Source organism: Pleurodeles waltl, chromosome 4_2, assembly GCF_031143425.1.
Source record: "Pleurodeles waltl isolate 20211129_DDA chromosome 4_2, aPleWal1.hap1.20221129, whole genome shotgun sequence".
NCBI lineage: Eukaryota > Metazoa > Chordata > Amphibia > Caudata > Salamandridae > Pleurodeles > Pleurodeles waltl.
Window position 1 is genome coordinate 289,946,537 of NC_090443.1, and position 21,672 is coordinate 289,968,208.

General features: G+C 45.8%; 1 protein-coding gene across 1 annotated transcript in view; it reads left to right on the plus strand.

The window, feature by feature from the left end:
* Nucleotides 1-21,672, plus strand: part of SLC25A38 (solute carrier family 25 member 38) — a 286,840-nt gene that overhangs the window by 165,137 nt on the left and 100,031 nt on the right. The window contains exons 4-6 of the mRNA XM_069231190.1: nt 2,182-2,361; nt 2,539-2,707; nt 21,222-21,385. Of these exons, the coding sequence (XP_069087291.1) occupies nt 2,182-2,361; nt 2,539-2,707; nt 21,222-21,385 (513 nt within the window). The remainder of the gene's footprint in view (nt 1-2,181; nt 2,362-2,538; nt 2,708-21,221; nt 21,386-21,672) is intronic.

Genomic DNA, 21,672 nt, shown 5'->3' on the forward strand with positions numbered 1-21,672 from the left:
CAATTTGGTAGAAGGGATAGCACTTCCAAATGTCAGGAAACACTACTAGGCAGCCCAGCTCCATAATGTCAACAGCAGATAATGCCCTAGCAGATTTTGTTAGAACAAAATTGATGTAATTTAAAGGAAATTTTCCATCAATTAGGAGCAGGCCAACTCCTTCTCTCCAATGCCGTCCTGTAATGTTTCTCCTCCACTTTGGGACAGGGTTTGACTTCCCACGATGGATCAAGTTTTAACACTCTTGACTAAAGCTAGTTCAGGTCCCCCTGTTGATGTCTGTCCTCCTAGGACTATGGCCATTCTGTCAGCAGTGTTAGCACCTGCCATTCTATCCTTATTTAATCTTTTGCTTGAATCTACCAATTTACCGTCAGACTAGAGGACTGCTTCGGTTGTCCCCATTCCTAAAAAAACGAATGTGGACCCCAAAAATTTGAACAACTATCGCCCTGTGTCTCTTCTTCCTCCATTAGGGAAAATGCTCAAAAGCTACGTGAACAAACAGCTTATGCCATTTTTAGAAGGACAAACAATTCTTTATTCCTCTCAGTCAGGATTCAGAGCAGCTCACAGCACTGAAACTGCACTGGGGGCAGTCACAGATTCCATCCAAGTTTCCTTAGACGCCAGAGCTCCTGCGATGCCTGTGCTGCTGGATCTTTCAGCAGCTTTTGACACCTTTTCTCATGCAGTTCTGATTAGGAGACTGCATGAAATCAGAGGCACGGTCCTGCAGTGGCTGGCTGATTTCTTAAACGATCAGACCAGAATTATTACTCTGGGTTCCTTCAGATCTTGGCTGGTCTCTCTGACCAAAGCCGTTCCTCAAGGCTCATTGTTGTACCTGACGTTATTTAATATCTATGTTGCCCCTTTGGCTTAGATTGTTAAAACCTATGGCTTTTAAGTTATTTAGTATGCCGGCGATGCTCAGCTGATCATTTCTGTGGGACAAGACATTGATGCTACCAGGGTACTGTATTCAAGACTGTATGAGGAACACCACAGCCTGGATGTTCAGGAACTGTCTTCAGCTGAATAACGAGAAGATGGGGATTCTGCTATTTGGAAAAGTGCAGCTATTTTGGTCTCCTGATCGGTGGCCCAGTGAATTGGCAGCTGCTGCATGCCTTAGTTATAACCATCAAAAAAATTGGGTATAAAAATTGACAATCAACTGTCTATGGAAAGTCATGTAGCTGCCACAAGATGGATATTGTTTGCTACCATGTGGCTCTTGAAGAAAGGTTTCCCCTGGCTTTCTGCTTCGGCCAGGAAAACACTGGTCCAGGCGCTGATAATTAGTCGCTTAGACTACAGCAGTGCTCTGCTTATGGCTGCCAACTACATCCTCCTGACTAAACTTCAAGTAGTGCAAAACACAGCTGCCCGGTTAGTTTGTAACCTTCCATCAGGCTGTCCCACTGCCCCTATTCTCAGGTCCCTCCATTCGCTGCAGGTCAGAAAGCCTATTTTTTTTAAAGATATGTTGGCTCGCTCACAAAGCTCTATGGGGCAAATCCCCTATGTATTTGAAGGGCAAATTATGTCATTACCTCTCGCACTTTTAAGCTCAAGCAGCAAGGCACTTTTGTCCATTCCTCGCATTTGTGTATCAAGATGTGGAGGAAGAGCTTATTCCTGTACTGTTCCGAGTGCATGGAATCAACTTCCTGGTAATCTCTGTAGCTGTGTGGACTTTGCTCAGTTCAAAAGGCTGCTAAAAACCTGGTTGTGGTAATGTGTGGATGTGACTTATGAGGTGGCCAAGTGCTGAGATACACCTACAGGTGTGATTCCCTGCGCTTTATTAATTAAATGAAAATATATAACAAAAATAGATTTCTCGTCTCAAAATAAACCAGCTCAGATAATTCATAGCTATATTCTGCAGAGTATTGGTAGGTATATTATGAGGTTGACGGACTAAACACATTTTCTAGTAGGTGGCTATTTATGTCCCAGGTATTCTTACTTACAGTCCACTTGATTATTGCTCAAATGACGATTGCTAAATTTGTGCCACATAATGCCACACAGAATTTATCATTGAAATGAAATGTGACTGCCAAAGTTCAACTCTTCTGATTTTATGAAAGCCTGCAGTTGTCCGCTTAACTGTAATATGTTGTTCTGGATTTATTTCCTTAACTTCCCGCATCCCTTTTTTTTGTCAAGTCCTTCATCCGGTGCATCCCTGGTGTGGGACTTTACTTCAGCACTTTGTACTCTATGAAGCAACACTTTCTGCGTGGCAAGGACCCCACAGCCATGGAATCCATCCTGCTTGGTACCACCTCTCGTGCCATTGCAGGCATCTGCTTGCTCCCCATTACCGTGGTGAAGACTCGTTATGAGGTGAGGAGATAAAATGTCACTTTCCTGTGCAAATGATGGTACGAGTTGGAAGCAAATCTGATTTGTTTTGTTTCAGATATCTTGTGTATGCTGTGCCACTTGATGCATGTACGCCTATTGTAGATGTGAATGTGACCATTTTGATCCTATTCTTTATTCTATGTTTTCTGTCACTAGAGTGGGAAGTTCAGATACAGGAGTGTATTTGGGGCACTTGACAACATCTACCGGACTGAAGGAACCCGTGGGCTCTTCAGTGGCCTAACCGCCACACTTCTACGTGATGCCCCATTCTCAGGGATCTATTTGATGTTCTACACTCAGACCAAAAGAATCCTGCCAGAAGGTGTGTGAAAAATGCCATCTTGAAAGTGAAGAAGGTTGGGCGTGATGCCAGTAAGGCCCACATAATTGCACAAGGCCAATTCTGGTGGCCTTTTGAAGATCCTTGCATTGTCACACTTTGGAGCTTAGGAGAGCATTTGACTTAGCGCTAGTTGTGGTGGTCAGTAACCAGTAGAGAGCAAAATAGATAAAGCAACACAATCTAATATTTTAATTTGTTCACATTTGTGATGCCAAAAAGGGTCTTTACTAGCTCTGAAACATTTCCCAAAATAATTATACAACACTGCTTGATTTTTGGAGAAGGTGAGTAGAAGCCCCAAAGAAAGGCAGAGAGAACAGGAAGCATCACTGATAAAAACAAAGGTTACTTGTGCAAAACCATAGATATGCAGCAGCTATAGTTAGAGTTCTATCAAGTAACTATAACTTGCGCCCTACGGTAGCTAGAACTTATGCCCCCACCATGCACAGGTTTTTCTTCAAAATTTGGACTGCGAGGGTGCGAATATAGTTACCTTAGGGTGGCAGTAATGGTTACTTGAAAAAGAAATTCAGAACCTAACTATAACTTTTTGGGGGTGAGGAGGGGCTGTGCCCCTCCCCCCGCATCCCCTGGCAGATCTTGACCTTGGGTATCCCATTCCCCGGAGCCCTGGAGAGGTTGTGCTCCGTGGGGCTGTGTGTGGGGGCTGGGAGCGGGTGGCCCACCACCCCACGTCGAATTTTTTTTTTTAAGGCCCAAGGAATTGGCATCCCTGGGGCTGCTGGGGGCAGAGGGCCTCCACATTAAAAATGTTAATGCCCCTGGAACCTAGTCCCACCCAGGGGCCTCACAGAAACAAGCGCTGGAGCCCAAATTTGCAGCAAATAAGTTTTATAAAAATGCTTTTTAGCCCTGTAGGGGGCCCTCTGAGACCCCACCACTAGAGCTAAGGGCTGTAGGTGTCCTTACCCTGGCCCCTTTTCCTTCTATTTCACATTTTTTAGTGCGACTCGGCTGAAGCAGAATCCCCAAGATGGATGCCAACACTTCCTAGTTTCAAGTGTTGGCAGCCAATCAGAGCTGTGCACAAGCTCTTAATCTTCATGAATTTGTCGTGGCCAGAGACATACAAATTTGTTTTCCCTTTAATATCTCAAAAACTACTTAACAGATTTACACCAAATAAGCGAAAGCACAATCTGTGTACTGAAAGCTAGCTTTCTGACAAATTTGGTTTAATTCCATTCAGTTCGGGCTGTAGTTGTGTCTAAAGGTCCTATGGGAGTTAACATGTGAAACCCCTCCTTTTTCTCTGCCCCTGCTTGACAGATCACCCTAAAACCTTCAGTGCACAAAAAGAACCACTACCACACATTTTGGGAAGATTTCGTGAAGATTCATAAAACGTGGCCAAAGATATAGGTAAATCAAAAAAAGCTTTTTCTATAGAAACATGGTCCTAAACTATAACTATGTAGTGGCGACGCCACTAGGTGATATATATATATACACATATGAAGTATTTTTTATAAAGTTTCTGGCATTGAGATACAACAGCAGTGAAGGGTACAGAGGGATTTCCTCTATGTATAAGATCATATGTGGAATAGACTTAGTGCCAAAAACAGTAAGAAGTATAGCCAAACAAATGAGCAAGACTTGCCACTCTACCATGCACTGTGTTCTCAAAAATTATGTGATTTGAGATGTTATAAGTGTCCTAAATGCTATGATTTCAGATGTTATAAGTGATGTATTATGAAAGGGTATAAGCAGTGCATATAGAAGGCGTAGGCTATAGCTATGCAGTGTGGCTACCGAGTTCAATACAATGTGTGTGAAAGTGTGTGAGTTATAATAATTTGACAGTGTTGCATAAATTATAAATTAGTAAAAGTATAACTTTAGAACTTCTAATGTGTGTGTAGTTTAAGGTTGGTTTGTAGACAAAGAATACATAAAGTCATAGTAATTTAGAGGTGCTGTATAAATAATAAATTTAAGATATAAATATAACTTTTGAATTTCTCATGTTTTTGTAGTCTCAGTTTGGTTTCTATAGAAAGAATAAATAATGATTTCCTAATTATAACTTAGCTTTAACATTTGTTTTTTCCATTGTGTGTATCTGGGATGATGATGCTCATAGTAGAACGTAAACATGTGCACTCAGGACTGCAAAAAGTTCATAATTTATTGGAGCGATTCACACCATTTCATGTAATGCATTTTAGCCTGCCGGCCTTATTCAAGCATGCACGTTCTCAGGAGAGCAACCTTTTAAAAAGTTTATAATAACAATAGAAAGAAGCCTGTGAAAATAGTCTAACACGGGTGTCATATTGGAGAGGTGTACACCGTTTCACAATACTCTTCTAAACATATTGTACAAAATGCACTGCATTACAAATAAAAGGCATTCAAACAAATTCCAGGTGTAAATAACTCCCTGCGTGCAAAATGCAGTTCAGGTTATGACTTCCCATAAATCCAATGATAATCCAAACAACAGTGAGAGCCTCATATTGTAATAAATAAAGTAAACACAAAAAGTGTTTGCACCCAAACAATACAAATATCACAGATTACATTATATTGTAATGCAGCCCAAGTGGGCAAGCACAGTTTTCAGCTGTCTCTTTCAAAGGATATATGCTTACAAAGAAAAGTGACAAAATGTGTCAAACCTTCAAATCACCCAGAGTACACCATGAATTATTGGAGGGAAGAGTAATGTAGGGTGCCCCAGTGAGTACATCCTCTCATTGCCCCAGCAGTTCCAGGTGCAGAGAGTCCCTTCCTCTCCTCTGTAAAATAAAGAGAAAAAAACAACGTAAACATTAAAATCACAAATACCCTTGCTTTAAAAGCAGATATCATTTGAACACTAAGGGCAACTGGTACAAAAGCTGTAACTCACATTAAAAATCCCCACTGTCAGTTAATCTGGATGGACAAGCATTTTTTCATCTGAGTTCACACTAATGGGGGAGGGTTCGTATTCAAAACTATCCTAAGACATTATTTTCAAGAGTCTATGGGCCTGATTTAGAGTTTTGCGGATGGGTTACTCTGTCACAAACGTGACGGATATCCCATCTGCCTTATTACGATCTACATAGGCTATAATGGGATTGTAATATGGCGGGTGGGATATCCGTCACGTTTGTGACTGAGTAACCCCCTCTGACAAACTCAAAATCAGGCCCTATCACCCCCTGTTGTATCCACTTCCACTCTTTCAATGCCATAGAAGCTCAAAAGCTTGAGATCACTAAAGTGGAATTGTTCAGGGGCGTGGCCAAGATGGCAGCGTGAGCGGACGCGTCTTGAAGCGCTTCGCTGCCTGGCCTAAAGAAGCAGCATATCAGTCCCGGGCCCGTTCTTTTCGAGCGTCCCCGAGTGTTCCGGAGACCGGGCGGAGCGCCCTGGAGATGGTGCGGGGCCGGCCGAGGGGCCGAGTCTGATCGGGCCGTCAGCGGAGCCCGGGGTGCACGTGGGCGTCGCTGGCTGGCGGGCCGGGCCACCGGCCCGAGAGGCGGAGAGAGGCGTGGACGGTTGGGCCTGGCTGCGGCGGTGACATGAGCAGCTTGAGGTGGAGAGCACCGCGGCACACACCAGGCCGCGGAGGTAATGGGCCGGGGGTGGAGTTGATGGTGCGCGGTAGCGTTGCGCGGCTTTGGCCCCCCGGCCCAAGGAGAACCTGGCAGTTCCGGGAGTGGTCCGGTGGGGCCCAGGGGGGCCAAGTTGGGAAAAGCGGGGCCCCCCCTTCCACCTATTGAAGTAGTGGGCCCGTGGTCCTTGAGGCGGGAAGTGAAACGCTGCAGCAAGAGGGGGGTTCGGCAGGACTGGTCGGCCCGCGGCGAGGCGATGGCACGTGGCGGCATTGTGCGGCTTGGGCCCCCGGTTCCTGGGGGGGCCTGACAGTTCCAAGAGTGGCCCGGTAGGGTCCCGAGGAGCCAGGACGAGGCAAGCTGGATCCCCCTGCCCTCTATTGAAGTGGTGGGCCCATGGCCCCTGAAGCAAACAGTGCAGCGCTACAACAGGGAAGAGGGGTTCGGCGGGTCTGATCGGCCCGTGGCGAGGGGACGGAGGAGCTGTCGGGCGCTTCCCTTATACTGGAGCCGGAGCGGAGGCCTCACAGGGAGTTGAGAGTGGCGATGGCATCCACCAAACCTAAGCGGGATCAGTCGGTCAGGGAGATGCTGACAAGATCGCACCCATCGCAGGGCAAGCACGCAGAGTCTGCTTCCCAGACAAGGGGTCCCGAAGAAAGGGGAGATGCAGAGGCTGATGGACGGGCCCCGGTCACGAAGGGCTTCCTCACCTCCTTGTTCAACTCTTTGAGGATGGATCTACAGGAGCTACAAAAAGATATCTCCCAGGAGATGCGAGAACTACGCGTTGATATTACCTCATTGAGTGAAAGAGTGTCCAGTATGGAGAACAACGAGATCTCCAGGGGTGATGAAGTCGAACAACTTCAACAGGAAATTATTCGCCTATGTGAACACCAGGAGCAATTGCAGATCGCGACTGAGGACTTGGAAAACCGCTCCAGATTCCATAATAGACGCATTAGAGGGGTTCTACATGGGGCTGAGGGAGATGACATTAGAGAGTTTGTCACGCCATTGTTTCGCTCCCTCCTAGGCCCAGAAGACAAGCAAGAGATCACATTGGATCGGGTCCACAAAGCGAGCCGGCAAGAGGGTGCGGGATCGCGCCCTCCAGACATTTTAGCGTGCGTCCATAATTTTATGACCAAAGAAGATATTCTCCAAAGGGCGCGAAATCTCCTTCAGATCCGGTTTTGGGGGCACAGCTTACAGCTCTATCAAGACCTCTCTATGCTGACACTGCAGAGGCGTAGAGCACTCAAGCCCATTACAGACTATCTCCGGGCCAACTCCACATCTTACAACTGGGGTCACCCCTTCCGACTCGTGTTCCGGTGGGGGGACCTGATGAGACAAGTGAAGTCGCTTCTGGAGGCCCGCTGGATTTTAAATCTGGAGGAGACGGAGCAGCGGACGGGGTCCCCCGGAGGGGTCCTCCTGAGCACCGGCCGGGATGGTGGCGAAAGGAAAGGAAACGGAAGCCGCCATGGCCGTCATCCACGGAGAGAGCGCTTGAGAGACAAGCTGAATTGAATAGTATTACTGCCGGTGCCAGCTCATAGATACTGATCTGCGGGAAGCTGATGGGCTCGTGGGCCGTTCCGGGAGAATGGAGTGAAAAGTGCTGGAGCTGGGCCTGGGCGGCAGGCCTCTAAATGCCACGAGTGGGCCTCGCAAAATGTTCCCGACCTCTGCTTGGTGCCTTGCCTCTTCATGGACTTCCTATAGAGGACTTGATTGTTGTTTGACTTGCACCTATTGTGCCTTTTTGTTCAGTTATAATATGCTCCTCCTTCAGGAATCACACTCTATTATTGAGGCCTCTATAATACCCCGTGTTTGCTTTGCCCAGGGCTGTTCCCGAACCCAGCTTCTTTGTAAGGGTAAGCTGCTACTGCCTCCCGTCCACTTCCACACACTTGATATTTAAGTGCCTAAGCCTCAATGTCCAGGGCCTTAATAATCCCTCGAAGAGGCTGGCGGTTCTATCTTTTCTGGAGCGTTCCTAGAGCCATATTTGCCTGTTACAGGAGACGCACTTGCTGGTTAAAGATACATATTGTATGCGTTCCAAATGGTTCCCCCAGCAGTATTGGTCCTCAGCTCCTACTAAGCATGTGGGGGTGGCGATTTTGTTCTCGAGATGTTTCCCCAGGGAAGTCATCGCTAACATTCATGAGGTTAGGGACAGCCACCTGGCCTTTAGAGTGCACATAGACTCATTCCACTTCACAATCGCAACTATATATGCACCCAGCACTCAAGAAATATTCATGAACCAGGCTTTATCTCCCACGCTCACGACTCCGGACAGGGCTATACTTGTGGGTGGGGATTTCAATTTTGTCATGGATAATAAACTCGACAGATCGGGGCATCGACACGAGCAGACCTGGGCTCTGACTCCTGCTGGATTGCAGTGGCTGGCTGACTGTGATCTAGAAGATACTTGGCGGAAGACAAACCCGGACCTTCAAGACTATTAGTTTTACTCGGCAGCCTCAAAGACTTACACACGCATAGACTATTTCCTGGCCTCTTCGGAGTTCCGATCCCAGATCCAGGATACCGTGATAGAGCCCAGGGCTCTGGCGGACCATGCTCCTATAACTTTGACGGCCCAACTCAGCCTTGGCCGAGCCCGGGACCCTGGTTGGTGCTTACAGGACATGATCTTGCAGTCCTGGGATACGGTAGACGCTGTGCAACAGGCGATCATAGACTATCTTGGTCGGAATGACAATGGGCTAACCAGTCTAGAGACGATTTGGGAGATGCTCAAGGTGGTCATACGCGGAGAGGTGATCTCACTCTCGGCCAAAGAAAACAAGGCCCAGAGGGACCAGAGAGCGGGGCTGGAGCAGAGAGTGGGTGCTCTGGAGCGCTCTCATAAGCACGCTGGCGCTCCCAGAGTCTGGAGGGAACTTGAGAAAATGCACTTGCAACTGAAAAGATTGGACTGGGATCGGGCGGAGTATGCGTTAGCACGACTTAGACATAAATTTTACATGGGGGCAATCGATGCAGGGAAACTCCTGGCCCATAAATTGAGGTCTCAGCGTCACGCCAACACCATAAAGATGGTGCATTCCCCCTCACTAGGGGAGGCGTGCGTGGATACGAAAATAGCAGAAGCTTTTTCAGACTTCTACAGGGAGCTATATACTGAAGACCCGACAATTAGCCCTGACTCCTCTTCCTACCTTACTGATTGTGTAGTTACCCCACTCAGGGAACAGGGTGCAGCTCTCCTTGACCAACCCATTAGGATAGAGGAGGTGATCTCGGCTATCTCAGGCCTTACGGTCGGGAAGTCGCCTGGCCCGACGACTTCACTCCGCTTTTCTATAAAACCTTTTGTCCGGAACTGGCCCCAATACTTACACAGCTTTTCAACTCTTTCATAGAGACCAAGGCCCTTGCTCCCAGTATGCTCGAAGCCATCATCACGGTCATTCACAAACCTGGGAAGGACGCGCAGGAATGTGGATCATACCGACCCATCTCACTTCTAAATATAGATGCCAAGCTGTTCACTGGCATCTTAGCACAGCGCCTCAACCCCTATATGCCCGGGCTTATCGACCTGGATCAAGCGGGCTTCATACCCCTCCGACAATGTGTGGATAAGACAAAACGGCTCTTACATTTAATAGACAAAACGCACAGATCCCACAAGGAGGCACTCCTCCTTACCATTGACGCGGAGAAGGCGTTTGACAGGGTGCACTGGCCTTATCTTTTCCGGGTGTTGGAGCGCTTCCGGGTTGGACCGACGCTCCTGACCTGGATAAAATGTGTCTATCGAGAGCCCAGGGCAGCGGTCTGCATCAATGGAACAATGTTGTTGCCATTTCCGATAAGACGAGGAACGAGACAGGGGTGCCCGCTCTCCCCGCTCCTATTCGCTCTCTACATGGAGCCCCTGGCACAAAGACTCCGAGCTAATCCCCGTATTACTGGCATTAAATTTGGGGGCGATCACCACCTTATCAGTCCATTCAGAGACGATGTGATTCTTACGCTGGCAGAGCCCATGGTCTCGCTTCCAGCTCTCACAGACGCCTTACGCACATTTGGTACGGTTTCAGGGTTGAAATTGAATGCACAGAAATCTCAAATCCTAAACCTGTCGGTCCTCCCTAAACACGAGGATGAATTGCGCTCCAGATTCCCTTTTGTATGGACATCGGCGCATGTCCCGTACTTTGGCATAGTTCTAGCAACGGCGGCCGCAAAGACGGCTCGTATGAACTATGCTTCCCTCTTAAGAGAGGTATTAAAAGACTTAGAGATATGGGGGAAGCATAAATTATCTTGGTTTGGCAGGGTCGCTGCAATCAAAATTACCATTTTGCCACGCATACTCTATTTGTTTCAGACACTTCCTCTGACTTCGGTGCCAAATGCCATAGCTACACTTCAGACGCCGATTTTGAAATGTATATGGGACCGGAAACCTGCACGTATATCGCGTCACACATTATACCGTCCGAAAGCGGAGGGGGGCTGGCGGTTCCCTGCCTGTTAAAGTATTACCAGGGGGCTCAGTTGCGTTTCATACTGGAGTGGAGCCGCCCGTTTATCGAGAAGCACTGGTGCTTTATGGAGCAGGCGGTTGCTGGGTCCCATATCTGGAAAGAACCTTGGCTGAGACGCAGACATAGAGCGATAGGGCTATACTCATCACCTATCACTGGCGTCTCTCGGGGTGTGGGATGCTGTGGCGACTAGATATAGCTTGACGACCTTCCCCCTCCCCCGTGACACCGATATGCGCGAATCCCGATTTTGCCCCCGGCCTGAAATCAGAAGGCTTTCAACCTCTGCATGAAGGGGGTGTAGGAGGGTGAGGAGTCTATTCGACACAGATGGTATTATCCCCTTTGATCAGCTGAGAGAGACATATGGATTAACGGAAGCAGATAGATTGACTTACTACCAGGTCAGACACTGGGTACTCCAACCAAAGGTTAAGCTCTTAGTAGCTAGAACACTCACTGCATTCGAGAAATGGCTTTTGGTGAAAAAAGACGACAAGCGGCTGATCTCAGAAAAATCTATAAACATCTCCGAACGGCCACACCACCCTCCAAAACCAAGGGGCAGAAACGGTGGGAGGTCGAGGTGGAGAGGGAACTGACAGAGGAGGAGTGGGAGGGAATACACTTAAGGGCACACCACACAGCTCACAACATACCGGGGTCTGAAACAGCCTATAAGATAGCTACATACTGGTACTACACGCCTGCGAGGATTCACGCGTGGGACCCCACTAAATCTGGGCTCTGCTGGAGGGGATGCAGAAACACGGGCACACTCATTCACTTGCTGTGGCACTGTCCTAAGCTGAAAAGATACTGGAGTAGCATCCTCGATGAAATAGATAGAGTAATCCACACAGAGATCCCCAGGCTTCCGACGTATATTATTCTGGGCCTGCCCAACCCTCTCACCTTTCCCCTCCGCTCCTTGAGGGGGAGACAGATTGCCCTTGCCCTCAATGCGGCGCACCATAGCTCTGTGGGGCATGGACAGGGTTCCGAGCTACACTTCATGGCTTCATAAACTCTGGTTCATCTTAGCAATGGAGAAATTAACGCTGGCGGGCAGCCAGAGAGCAGACGAATTGGCCACTCTGTGGAGACCCTTTATTCAGATTCTGTCCGCTGAATTCAACAAACTTACCTGTCCTGCATACTTAAAGGCTCTGCGATTGTTACAAGATGCCTGACCATTGCGGGGATGGCCAGGCTTGTCGGGGTGGGCTATGGGTCCTGGGCCCTGTTAGACAGTGGGGCGGAGCACCCGAGGGGGCGAAGGGGAGAAACATCGCTGAGTGTTGATCTGGGGGAGCCATGTTGCTTTATCTTGTTTTTCCTGTAGTATTAGTCGTTTTTTTCCTCCCTTCTTCCTTCCTTCCTGCTGGTTTCCTTCCTCCTTGTGATAATCATTCTTGTTTATTGTTGTCTGATGTGAGAAGGGCAATAATGCATTTAAGCCCATGCCATAACAACAGTCTCTGCCGGACCCCTTTTTGGACTGAGTGACAGATGATGCATATACGCTGCCGGCCGATGAGGTTGTAGGCGCACAGCTGTGTAACTTGTTTCTTACATCCCAAAATCAATATACTGATTTGATCCATAAAGTGGAATTGTTCAGAGTGTTCTGCCATCAGGCTAATGTTTATCCCATAAGGCTATAGTATGCATATGTTCTAACACTCTTTTGCGTACCTAGTGGAATTGTACTGCCTACATACCTTAATTCACAAGGACACTGTAAGACATAGATCACAAAATTAGTGCCACACGATAAATTGAGATATTTTTCTTTGTTTTGTGGTGTAAGGTACACCAAAATATATACAAAGACTTTAATTCACTCATGCTTTGCACTTGCATACATGTAAAACTCTCAACGTCTGTAATGGGTTTGACAGTATCTTTGGATACAGTGGTAATATCACTCTGTACCAAAGTATCCCTGAGTGATCAACTCCTACGATAAGTGATACCAGCCTTGTAACCAACCACATTACCTATGAGGGCATCACATTTCAAAACATTACAATGTTTTGCCAGGATTCTATTTACTGAAGCCGACTCACTGTAGTCAGTGGTGATCAGCCTAAGAAAGCCGTCCTTATCAGATTTAGCCTTGCTGTTGGGGCCAAATAAAATGTAATCTCTTGACTTAGCACTTATGCTTTGTACAGCTTTGTTAAGTACCCACTGTAGGAGGCTGGCCTGGTTTGTAGTGAGTACCAAGGGGCACTTACACTCTGCACCAGGTCCAGGTATCCCTTATTAGTGTAGAAGAGGTGTCTAGCAGCTTAGGCTGATAGAAAAGGGTAGCTTAGCAGAGCAGCTTAGGCTGAACTAGGAGACATGCAAAGCTTCCACTATACCACTGGTGTCATATGCACAATATCATAAGAAAACACAATACACAGATATACTAAAAATAAAGGTACTTTATTTTTATGACAATATGCCAAAAGTATCTCAGTGAGTACCCTCAGTATGAGGATAGCAAATATACATAAGATATATGTACACAATACCAAAATTCTGCAGTAATAGCAATAGAAAGCAATGCAAGCAATGTACACGTCACAATAGATTGCAATGAGAGCACATAGGTATAGGGGCAACACAAACCATATACTCCAAAAGTGGAATGCGAACCACAAATGGACCCCAAACCTATGTGAGCTTGTAGAGGGTCGCTGGGACTGTAAGAAAACAGTGAGGGTTAGAAAAATAGCCCACCCCAAGACCCTGAAAAGTAGGTGTAAAGTGCACCGAAGTTCCCCAGAGAGCACAGAAGTCGTGATAGGGGAATTCTGCCAGAAGGAACAACACCAGCAATGCAACCAAAGTGGATTTCCGGACGAGAGTACCTGTGGAACAAGGGGACCAAGTCCAAGTGTCGCGACAAAGTCGAGATTGGGCAGATGCCCAGGAAATGCCAGCTGAGGATGCAAAAAAGCTGCCACCGGATGGTAGAAGCTGAGGATTCTGCAAGAACGAAGAGGACTAGGAACTTCCCCTTTGGAGGATGGATGTCCCACGTCGTGAAGAAACTTGCAGAGGTGTTCCCACGCAGAAAGACCGCAAACAAGCCTTGCTAGCTGCAAGGGTCGCGGTTAGGGTTTTTGGATGCTGATGTGGCCCAGGAGGGACCAGGATGTCGCCAATTGCGTGAGGAGACAGAGGGGGCGTCCAGCAAGACAAGGAGCCCTCTCAGAAGCAGGCAGCACCTGCAGAAGTGCCGAAACAGGCACTACGAAGAAGAGTGAACCGGAGCTCACCCGAAGTCACAAAAGAAGATCCCACGACGCCGGAGGACAACTCAGGAGGTTGTGCACTGCAGGTTAGAGTGTCGGGGACCCAGGCTTGGCTGTGCACAAAGGAAATCCTGGAAGAGTGCACAGGAGCCAGAGCAGCTGCAAATCACGCGGTACCCAGCAATGCAGTCTAGCGTGGGGAGGCAAGGACTTACCTCCACCAAACTTGGACTGAAGAGTCACTGGACTGTGGGAGTCACTTGGACAGAGTTGCTGAGTTCCAGGGACCACGCTCGTCTTGCTGAGAGGTGACCCAGAGGACTGGTGATGCAGTCTTTTGTTGCCTGCGGTTGCAGGGGGAAGATTCCGTCGACCCACCCCGGAGATTTCTTCTGAGCTTCTAGTGCAGAGAGGAGGCAGACTACCCCCACAGCATGCACCACCAGGAAAACAGTTGAGAAGGCGGCAGGATCAGCGATACAAGGTTGCAGTAGTCGTCTTTGCTACTTTGTTGCAGTTTTGCAGGAGTCCAGAGCAGTCAGCGGTCGATTCCGTGGCAGAAGGTGAAGAGAGAGATGCAGAGGAACTCTGATGAGCTCTTGCATTCGTTATCTAAAGAATTCCCCAAAGCAGAGACCCTAAATAGCCAGAAAAGGAGGTTTGGCTACTTAGGAAGGAGGATAGGCTAGCAAGACAGGTAAGAGCCTATCAGAAGGAGTCTCTGACGTCACCTGCTGGCACTGGCCACTCAGAGCAGTCCAGTGTGCCAGCAGCACCTCTGTTTCCAAGATGGCAGAGGTCTGGAGCACACTGGAGGAGCTCTGGGCACCTCCCAGGGGAGGTGCAGGTCAGGGGAGTGGTCACTCCCCTTTCCTTTGTCCAGTTTCACGCCAGAGCAGGGCTGGGGGATCCCTGAACCGGTGTAGACTGGCTTATGCAGAGATGGGCACCATCTGTGCCCATCAAAGCATTTCCAGAGGCTGTGGGAGGCTACTCCTCCCCAGCCCTGACACCTTTTTCCAAAGGGAGAGGGTATAACACCCTCTCTCTGAGGAAGTCCTTTGTTCTGCCTTCCTGGGCCAAGCCTGGCTGGACCCCAGGAGGGCAGAAACCTGTCTGAGGGATTGGCAGCAGCAGCAGCTGCAGTGAAACCCCAGGAAAGGCAGTTTGGCAGTACCCGGGTTCTGTGCTAGAGACCCGGGGGATCATGGAATTGTCTCCCCAATGTCAGAATGGCATTGGGGTGACAATTCCATTATCTTAGACATGTTACATGGCCATGTTCGGAGTTACCATTGTGACGCTATACATAGGTAGTGACCTATGTATAGTGCACGTGTGAAATAGTGTCCCCGCACTCACAAAGTCCGGGGAATTTGCCCTGAACGATGTGGGGGCACCTTGGCTAGTGCTAGGGTGCCCACACACTAAGTAACTTAGCACCCAACCTTTACCAGGTAAAGGTTAGACATATAGGTGACTTATAAGTTACTTAAGTGCAGTGGTAAATGGCTGTGAAATAACGTGGACGTTATTTCACTCAGGCTGCAGTGGCAGGCCTGTGTAAGAATTGTCAGAGCTCCCTATGGGTGGCAAAAGAAATGCTGCAGCCCATAGGGATTTCCTGGAACCCCAATTCCCTGGGTACCTCAGTACCATATACTAGGGAATTATAAGGGTGTTCCAGTATGCCAATATGAATTGGTGAAATTGGTCACTAGCCTGTTAGTGACAATTTGTAAAGAGAGAGTATAACCACTGAGGTTCTGGTTAGCAGAGCCTCAGTGAGACAGTTAGGCATCACACAGGGAACACATACATATAGGCCACAAACTTATGAGCACTGGGGTCCTGGCTAGCAGGGTCCCAGTGACACATAACTAACATACTGAAAACATAGGGTTTTCACTATGAGCACTGGGCCCTGGCTAGCAGGATCCCAGTGAGACAGTGAAAACACCCTGACATACACTCACAAACAGGCCAAAAGTGGGGGTAACAAGGCTAGAAAGAGGCTACTTTCTCACACCCACTTATGGTAGCCACATTGTAAAAACCTACCTATCTTTACTGTCTATTCAGCTAAAAGGGTTTCCTCATTACTGTAATTGTATTTGGCTGGAATCAACTTGCTATAAAGAATACTCCGTTTTAACTGATTAGGGTGACAGCTTAGCACTGGGAGTTAACTATTGCCTGCAGTCGATTTCCTATACATCTTGGATACTAGTTTGTTTCCTGATACTTCCACTTTGTCATCCAAAAAGACTATACTTTATGTGCTCATATTCCATGTCCGTTCCAAATTAAAGTTGTTTACATTAAGGCTTTTCACAAAGTGTCTAGCATTATCTTCGCTCCCCTGCCAGATCATAAACGCAGGTGTCCATCACAGTTCCTTGGATTTGTCTGTACAATATCTTTTTTAGAAAATCCTTGGTATCCTCAATATGGGAGGGTAGGGCACATACAAATGGTCTTCGGGACTGGTTTGTATAACATTATCAAGGAGACTGTTCCTCGAGGACACAGAGGGGCCTCCACACGGGATTATCTAGAGATTTATGTACCTTGGGTAACAACACTGATAGCCTTGAGTGATTATTCTTGAGAAATTAGTATTCTTCAAGTTAGGTCAAGCCCTTATTTTTCCAAATTACCATCGTTTATTAGAACATTGTACTTACATTCCTAGCCTCGCTGATACCCTCATAACTCCTGTCATTCTGTTGTCTCTGGGCTTCTGCGATGTACATTTCTATGGGCATGATGGCTGTTACCCCTGTTGTTAGCAGAGCATATTACAATACTTTTATCATTGACAAGAGAATTAATTGCCTTATGTTGACACCAGCTAATGTTCCCTCTGACCCTGGTATTTTGTTTTTATCTTAACTCCTTTAGGCTAGATTCCACACTCTCTTGAAAAGCGTCAGTCATGTCGAATGTAAACATTGGTGTAAACTACGACTTTGTTGATTTTTAGCTCTACGTGGATGGCACTGTGCCAATCCTATGCTTAAAAACTTTGGTAGAAAAACATACATTTGAGGTGAGCGAATCTATAGTGTCGCTGGTGTTGCAGGGTGCTCCGTACTGCAGCTGCTCTCCATCTAAACTTGGGAACTACCCAGAGTTCGTGCTTCTGTTTTGTTCTGTTTTGCATATATATATATATATATATATATATATATATATATTATGTAAAGTTATAGTTGGGTGAATGTCAATAACAACATTTACCATTTATGTTTTGAAAGAGAAAAAAAACACAGAAATTCACCAATTATAACTAGCAGAACTAACTATAACTTGCACCCCACCATGCATTGCTGATGACCGCACATATTACATCACTCATGACATGTTCTATGACATCATTTATGACATCAATTTGGCTTGTATTGTAAGCAGCCTTGAGTTATTAGACAAAATCGTCTCAGCATGACAATTTCCACATAACATAAAACACTGTGTGAACCAGGTACTAACCTATGTACTTGTGCTTCTTTTGGTTCAGTAGATGTACTGTCTGTAAAGTTTTCACCACAGTATGAAGGCTGTTGGTAGTATGATCTTTAGCACCTTCAGGCCTCGGTCATTTTGAGCAAAAGTGTCTATTTTCACACGTTTTGCATAGATTGTACACTGCTCTTAGTGGATAAGTTTTTTTTATTACTCTGTGGTGTATTTCTCAAGAGAGTTTCATTGTCTGGAAACATTGTAGTACAGAGTAAACTCTGCCCATAGAGTAAACACCTTTTACAGTACCCACTTTTCTACTCATATCACCTTCATTTATAATTGTAAATTTGGTGACTGTGAGGGGTTTGGTACAGGTAAAAGCTGCCCGTAGTAGGGCATGAATTTTGGAACTGACGTGGACTATCTTGAGGAACTTGTTTTTTTCTGAACAGTTGTATACAAATTGAACACCATGTGCAATGACAGTATCCCATATATCTGTGGTGGATTTTCAATGTGAACTAGGGGCGAGATGTACGTGATCCAATTTTGCATTTCCTAAATAGCGACTCATTAGAAATCTCTATTTTGGAAATGAAAACCAAGGATGGCTATGGCAAAAGACCCCACCCCATGATGCACCTCCAATAATAGTGGTGCACATGTAGAGCACACATATGACCTTGGAGCATATGTGTGCTCTATTGCACTTTAAAACAAGCATTTTCAATGCAACGGGGCTCGCATTTGCTCGCGTTTGAGCTATTTGCGTTGTAAACTCCTAACCTAACTTTTCTTGCCACACAAATCAAAAGAAAAAAAACACAGCGCGATTGCGCTATGTAAGATGCAGCGTGATCGCGCTGAAATTGAAAACGAAAAAACGGAGCGCGATTGCACTATGTAAACCCCCGCGCGATCACGCTGCGGGTAAAATTAACAGATAAAGTAGTCCAGAAACCAGACTCAAAACATCGAGCCTCATATGTTTCTAGTAGTTTACCAGTGCTGTGTAGGCGGGCTAAACACCGGAAAAGGCATGACGTATGCATGCCTTTCACAAATGAAAGCAAGCAGATTTTAAAGAGTTAGCCAGGAACCAATGAAAGAGACTGACGTGAACTGGGCGTAGTTTGAAGAGAGATTACTTTATGGACGGAGCGCTTTGAGCTCGCCCATAAAAAGCATCTTTGGCTCTTTTTTTTGGGTAAATTGCACATTGTGAAGTCAATGGTAATTGCATTTCCTAAATGCCCAATTTGCATTTAGGAAATGTTTTGTACATCTAATTAGGAATCGTAAATAGGTAATCCCTATTTGAGATTTCCTATTTAGACGATCGCAACTTGTGATTTCTACTGGGTAGAAATCGCAATTTGTGATTCCCTAAATGGCTTTGTACATCTGAAAAGCCCATTTAGCATTTCTTAACGGCCCGAAATAGCGATTCGGACCAGTAAGAAATGTTAAATGGCTTTGTACATCTGACCCTAGGCTACAAGTGAAATGTTTGGTACATAGTCAGTGTTGTACATAACGCATGCTTGGTACACCTAAGGGAGTTGTATCTGCGATGGCATTAATGATGCTTCATGTTATTCTGAGCTATTTTATACTTACTTTAAGGACTCTGATGCCATACTAGTTTATGGAGTAATGTGTGCAAAAGAAACTTGGATGATGTCATTGATGAAGTATCAATGATGTAATTTGAGCTGTCATAAATGATGTTGTAGAGCATGGTATGAGTGAAGTAGTACGTGAGCTCATAAGTAAAAACAGCACAGAACTCCCTCCCCTAATTATACTCAGCCAAGGGCCTGAAATAGGCTGGGGAGGGAGGGCCCTACTGATAACCCCTCCCCATTTATATATAATAGAATGGAGGATGCCATTTTATGTTTTTGTTTTTGTGTGGAAGGAAGGGGTGGGGGGGGGGTGTTGCTACTATCCCCCAGACGTTCTGGCAAATTTTGCAGACTTTATCTATTTTCATTTTGGCCCTGGTGGTTCCTTCTTGTCCCCCATGGGGCTTGGTGGGGTGGAGTTAAGGTATCCCTACTATGCCCCTTATATCATGTTTTTTTTAAACTTCAGGACAGGGGACTAAGTCCTTGAGTCCTCTATTTTCCTCCAGCAACATGATAAACTGGTTCAGACAGATTGCTCCTGCTGGAGTGTGACTCCTACTGCAGTGAGATGGCCCAAGGGGAGAAATGCTCCCTGGGCCAATCAGAACACTCTGTTTTTAAATTGCAGCTTCCTCCTGCGGACCCATCCATCCAGATACACAAATATTTGTAAACCTTAATTTCACAAAAACTACTGAATGGATTTACATCAAATCACCAAAAGAAGGCTCTGCGGACCATGATCTAGCCTCCTGCTAAATTTTAGTGTAACTCGGTAAAACAGTTTTTGCTGTCACCCTGCCTAAAGAAGTGTATGAAAAATGCCTGGGAAAATTTGCTTTTCAAACCCTCTTTTTTTCTCTGTCACAGCTTGACAGTTCACACCAAATCTTTCCAGAAAGGAACTGAAGTGAATTAGCTTTTGTTTTGGAAAGTTTTGTGAAGATTCATCAAACGCTGCCAGAGTTATTAGCAAACCAAAAGTGCCATGCCTATGTAAGAGCAATTCTAGCTATAACTACCTAGTGGAGATCACCACAGAATAGTATATATAAAACAGTTTTCTTCGATAAAACCTAAAACTAGTTCTTTATTACTGTCATACAGTTACTGAGCCTGTACCAAACAAACATCTAAAGTTGTCGGTGTTTGGGGTTCTTCTCATTACCACACTGTCCTGTTCACACCTTTTCTGGATTTTCACTCCTGTGTTTGATCTTGAAGCACTTTTTTATGCGACTTGGGGTCTTATGGCTCTTAAGAGTTATATACATCATGTCAAATTTTGGAGCTCTAATATTTTTTTTCTATTTGCAGTGTTCTTTGTGAATTTCACATGCTTAAGTAATGTATGACTATGATTGTTAAAAAGTTATATATGTTTCTTACAGCCTTGACAAAGTCTGGAGGACAAAACGTTGATCTATTTCTTATTTAAACTTGTTTTGGACTAAATGCCCCGAACTTTGTATGCATGTCCCCATTATACTGTCCATGCATAAGGAATGCCTGCGCAGCCATCCTAGCTACATCTTTCAGTACAAAGATGCAATGATTGTAGAGTACCATTTAAATAATTATTATTAGTAGTACACAGTGTTCACATATATATATATATTACAAGTCTGCATTTAGTTTAGGATCTATGTGCAGCCATATCCCATTTGTTACCATTGTAATAGTTTGTGGTGAATAGCTGTCAAAAGACAGTAGTGGTGTCTTGTGGAAGTGTGGTGGTGAATAGTTGTTCGTTGATATCTTAGTAATTTATGGCTATAGGGTGGGGCATAGTTGTCTGATGGAATTTGCCAAAATGGTCGTGTGTTCTAGGGCAGTATAGCAATCAATAGCTTTCTGAATTTAAAATTCAATAATGAGGTTTTGGCATTTTTTAGCAGTGTGGTGGTGACTGATGTTTTTTCATCTGGCTGTAGAGACACTGTGTAAGTGGTTCTATGGTAATTATGTAATTTACTATGTGGTTTGGGAAGTGATCCTTGTGTTTTTCTGTGCTGCAGAGCAAGATCCATCATTTGCGCCCCTGGTGAATTTTGGGTGCGGAGTTCTGGCAGGTGTACTGGCATCTGTGGTGACACAGCCTGCTGATGTCATCAAAACACACATGCAGCTCTCTCCTGAACGCTACCGCTGGTCAGGCCAAGCCATTGCATTTATATTCAAGGTAATTGTGTTTATTTTATTATTTGTATTTCCCCTGGTTCTTGTTTGTATTGCTCCTTTGTTGTTCTGTTGTCTATGTCTTGATGTCTTGGCTTCTCACCAAAAGAGCAAACATGCACCTGCTCCTGAACTCCTTTAACTTTTTTTTTTTTTTTAGAAATCTAGCTTTACCTCCTTGTCGGAGACATTACAAATAAGGAATTCATTTCAGAAGTGCTGACATTATCTTTTTAAAGAATGGCATGTCCCATCCTTCTTCCAGGTTATCATTCTTTCTCTGGTGCACCT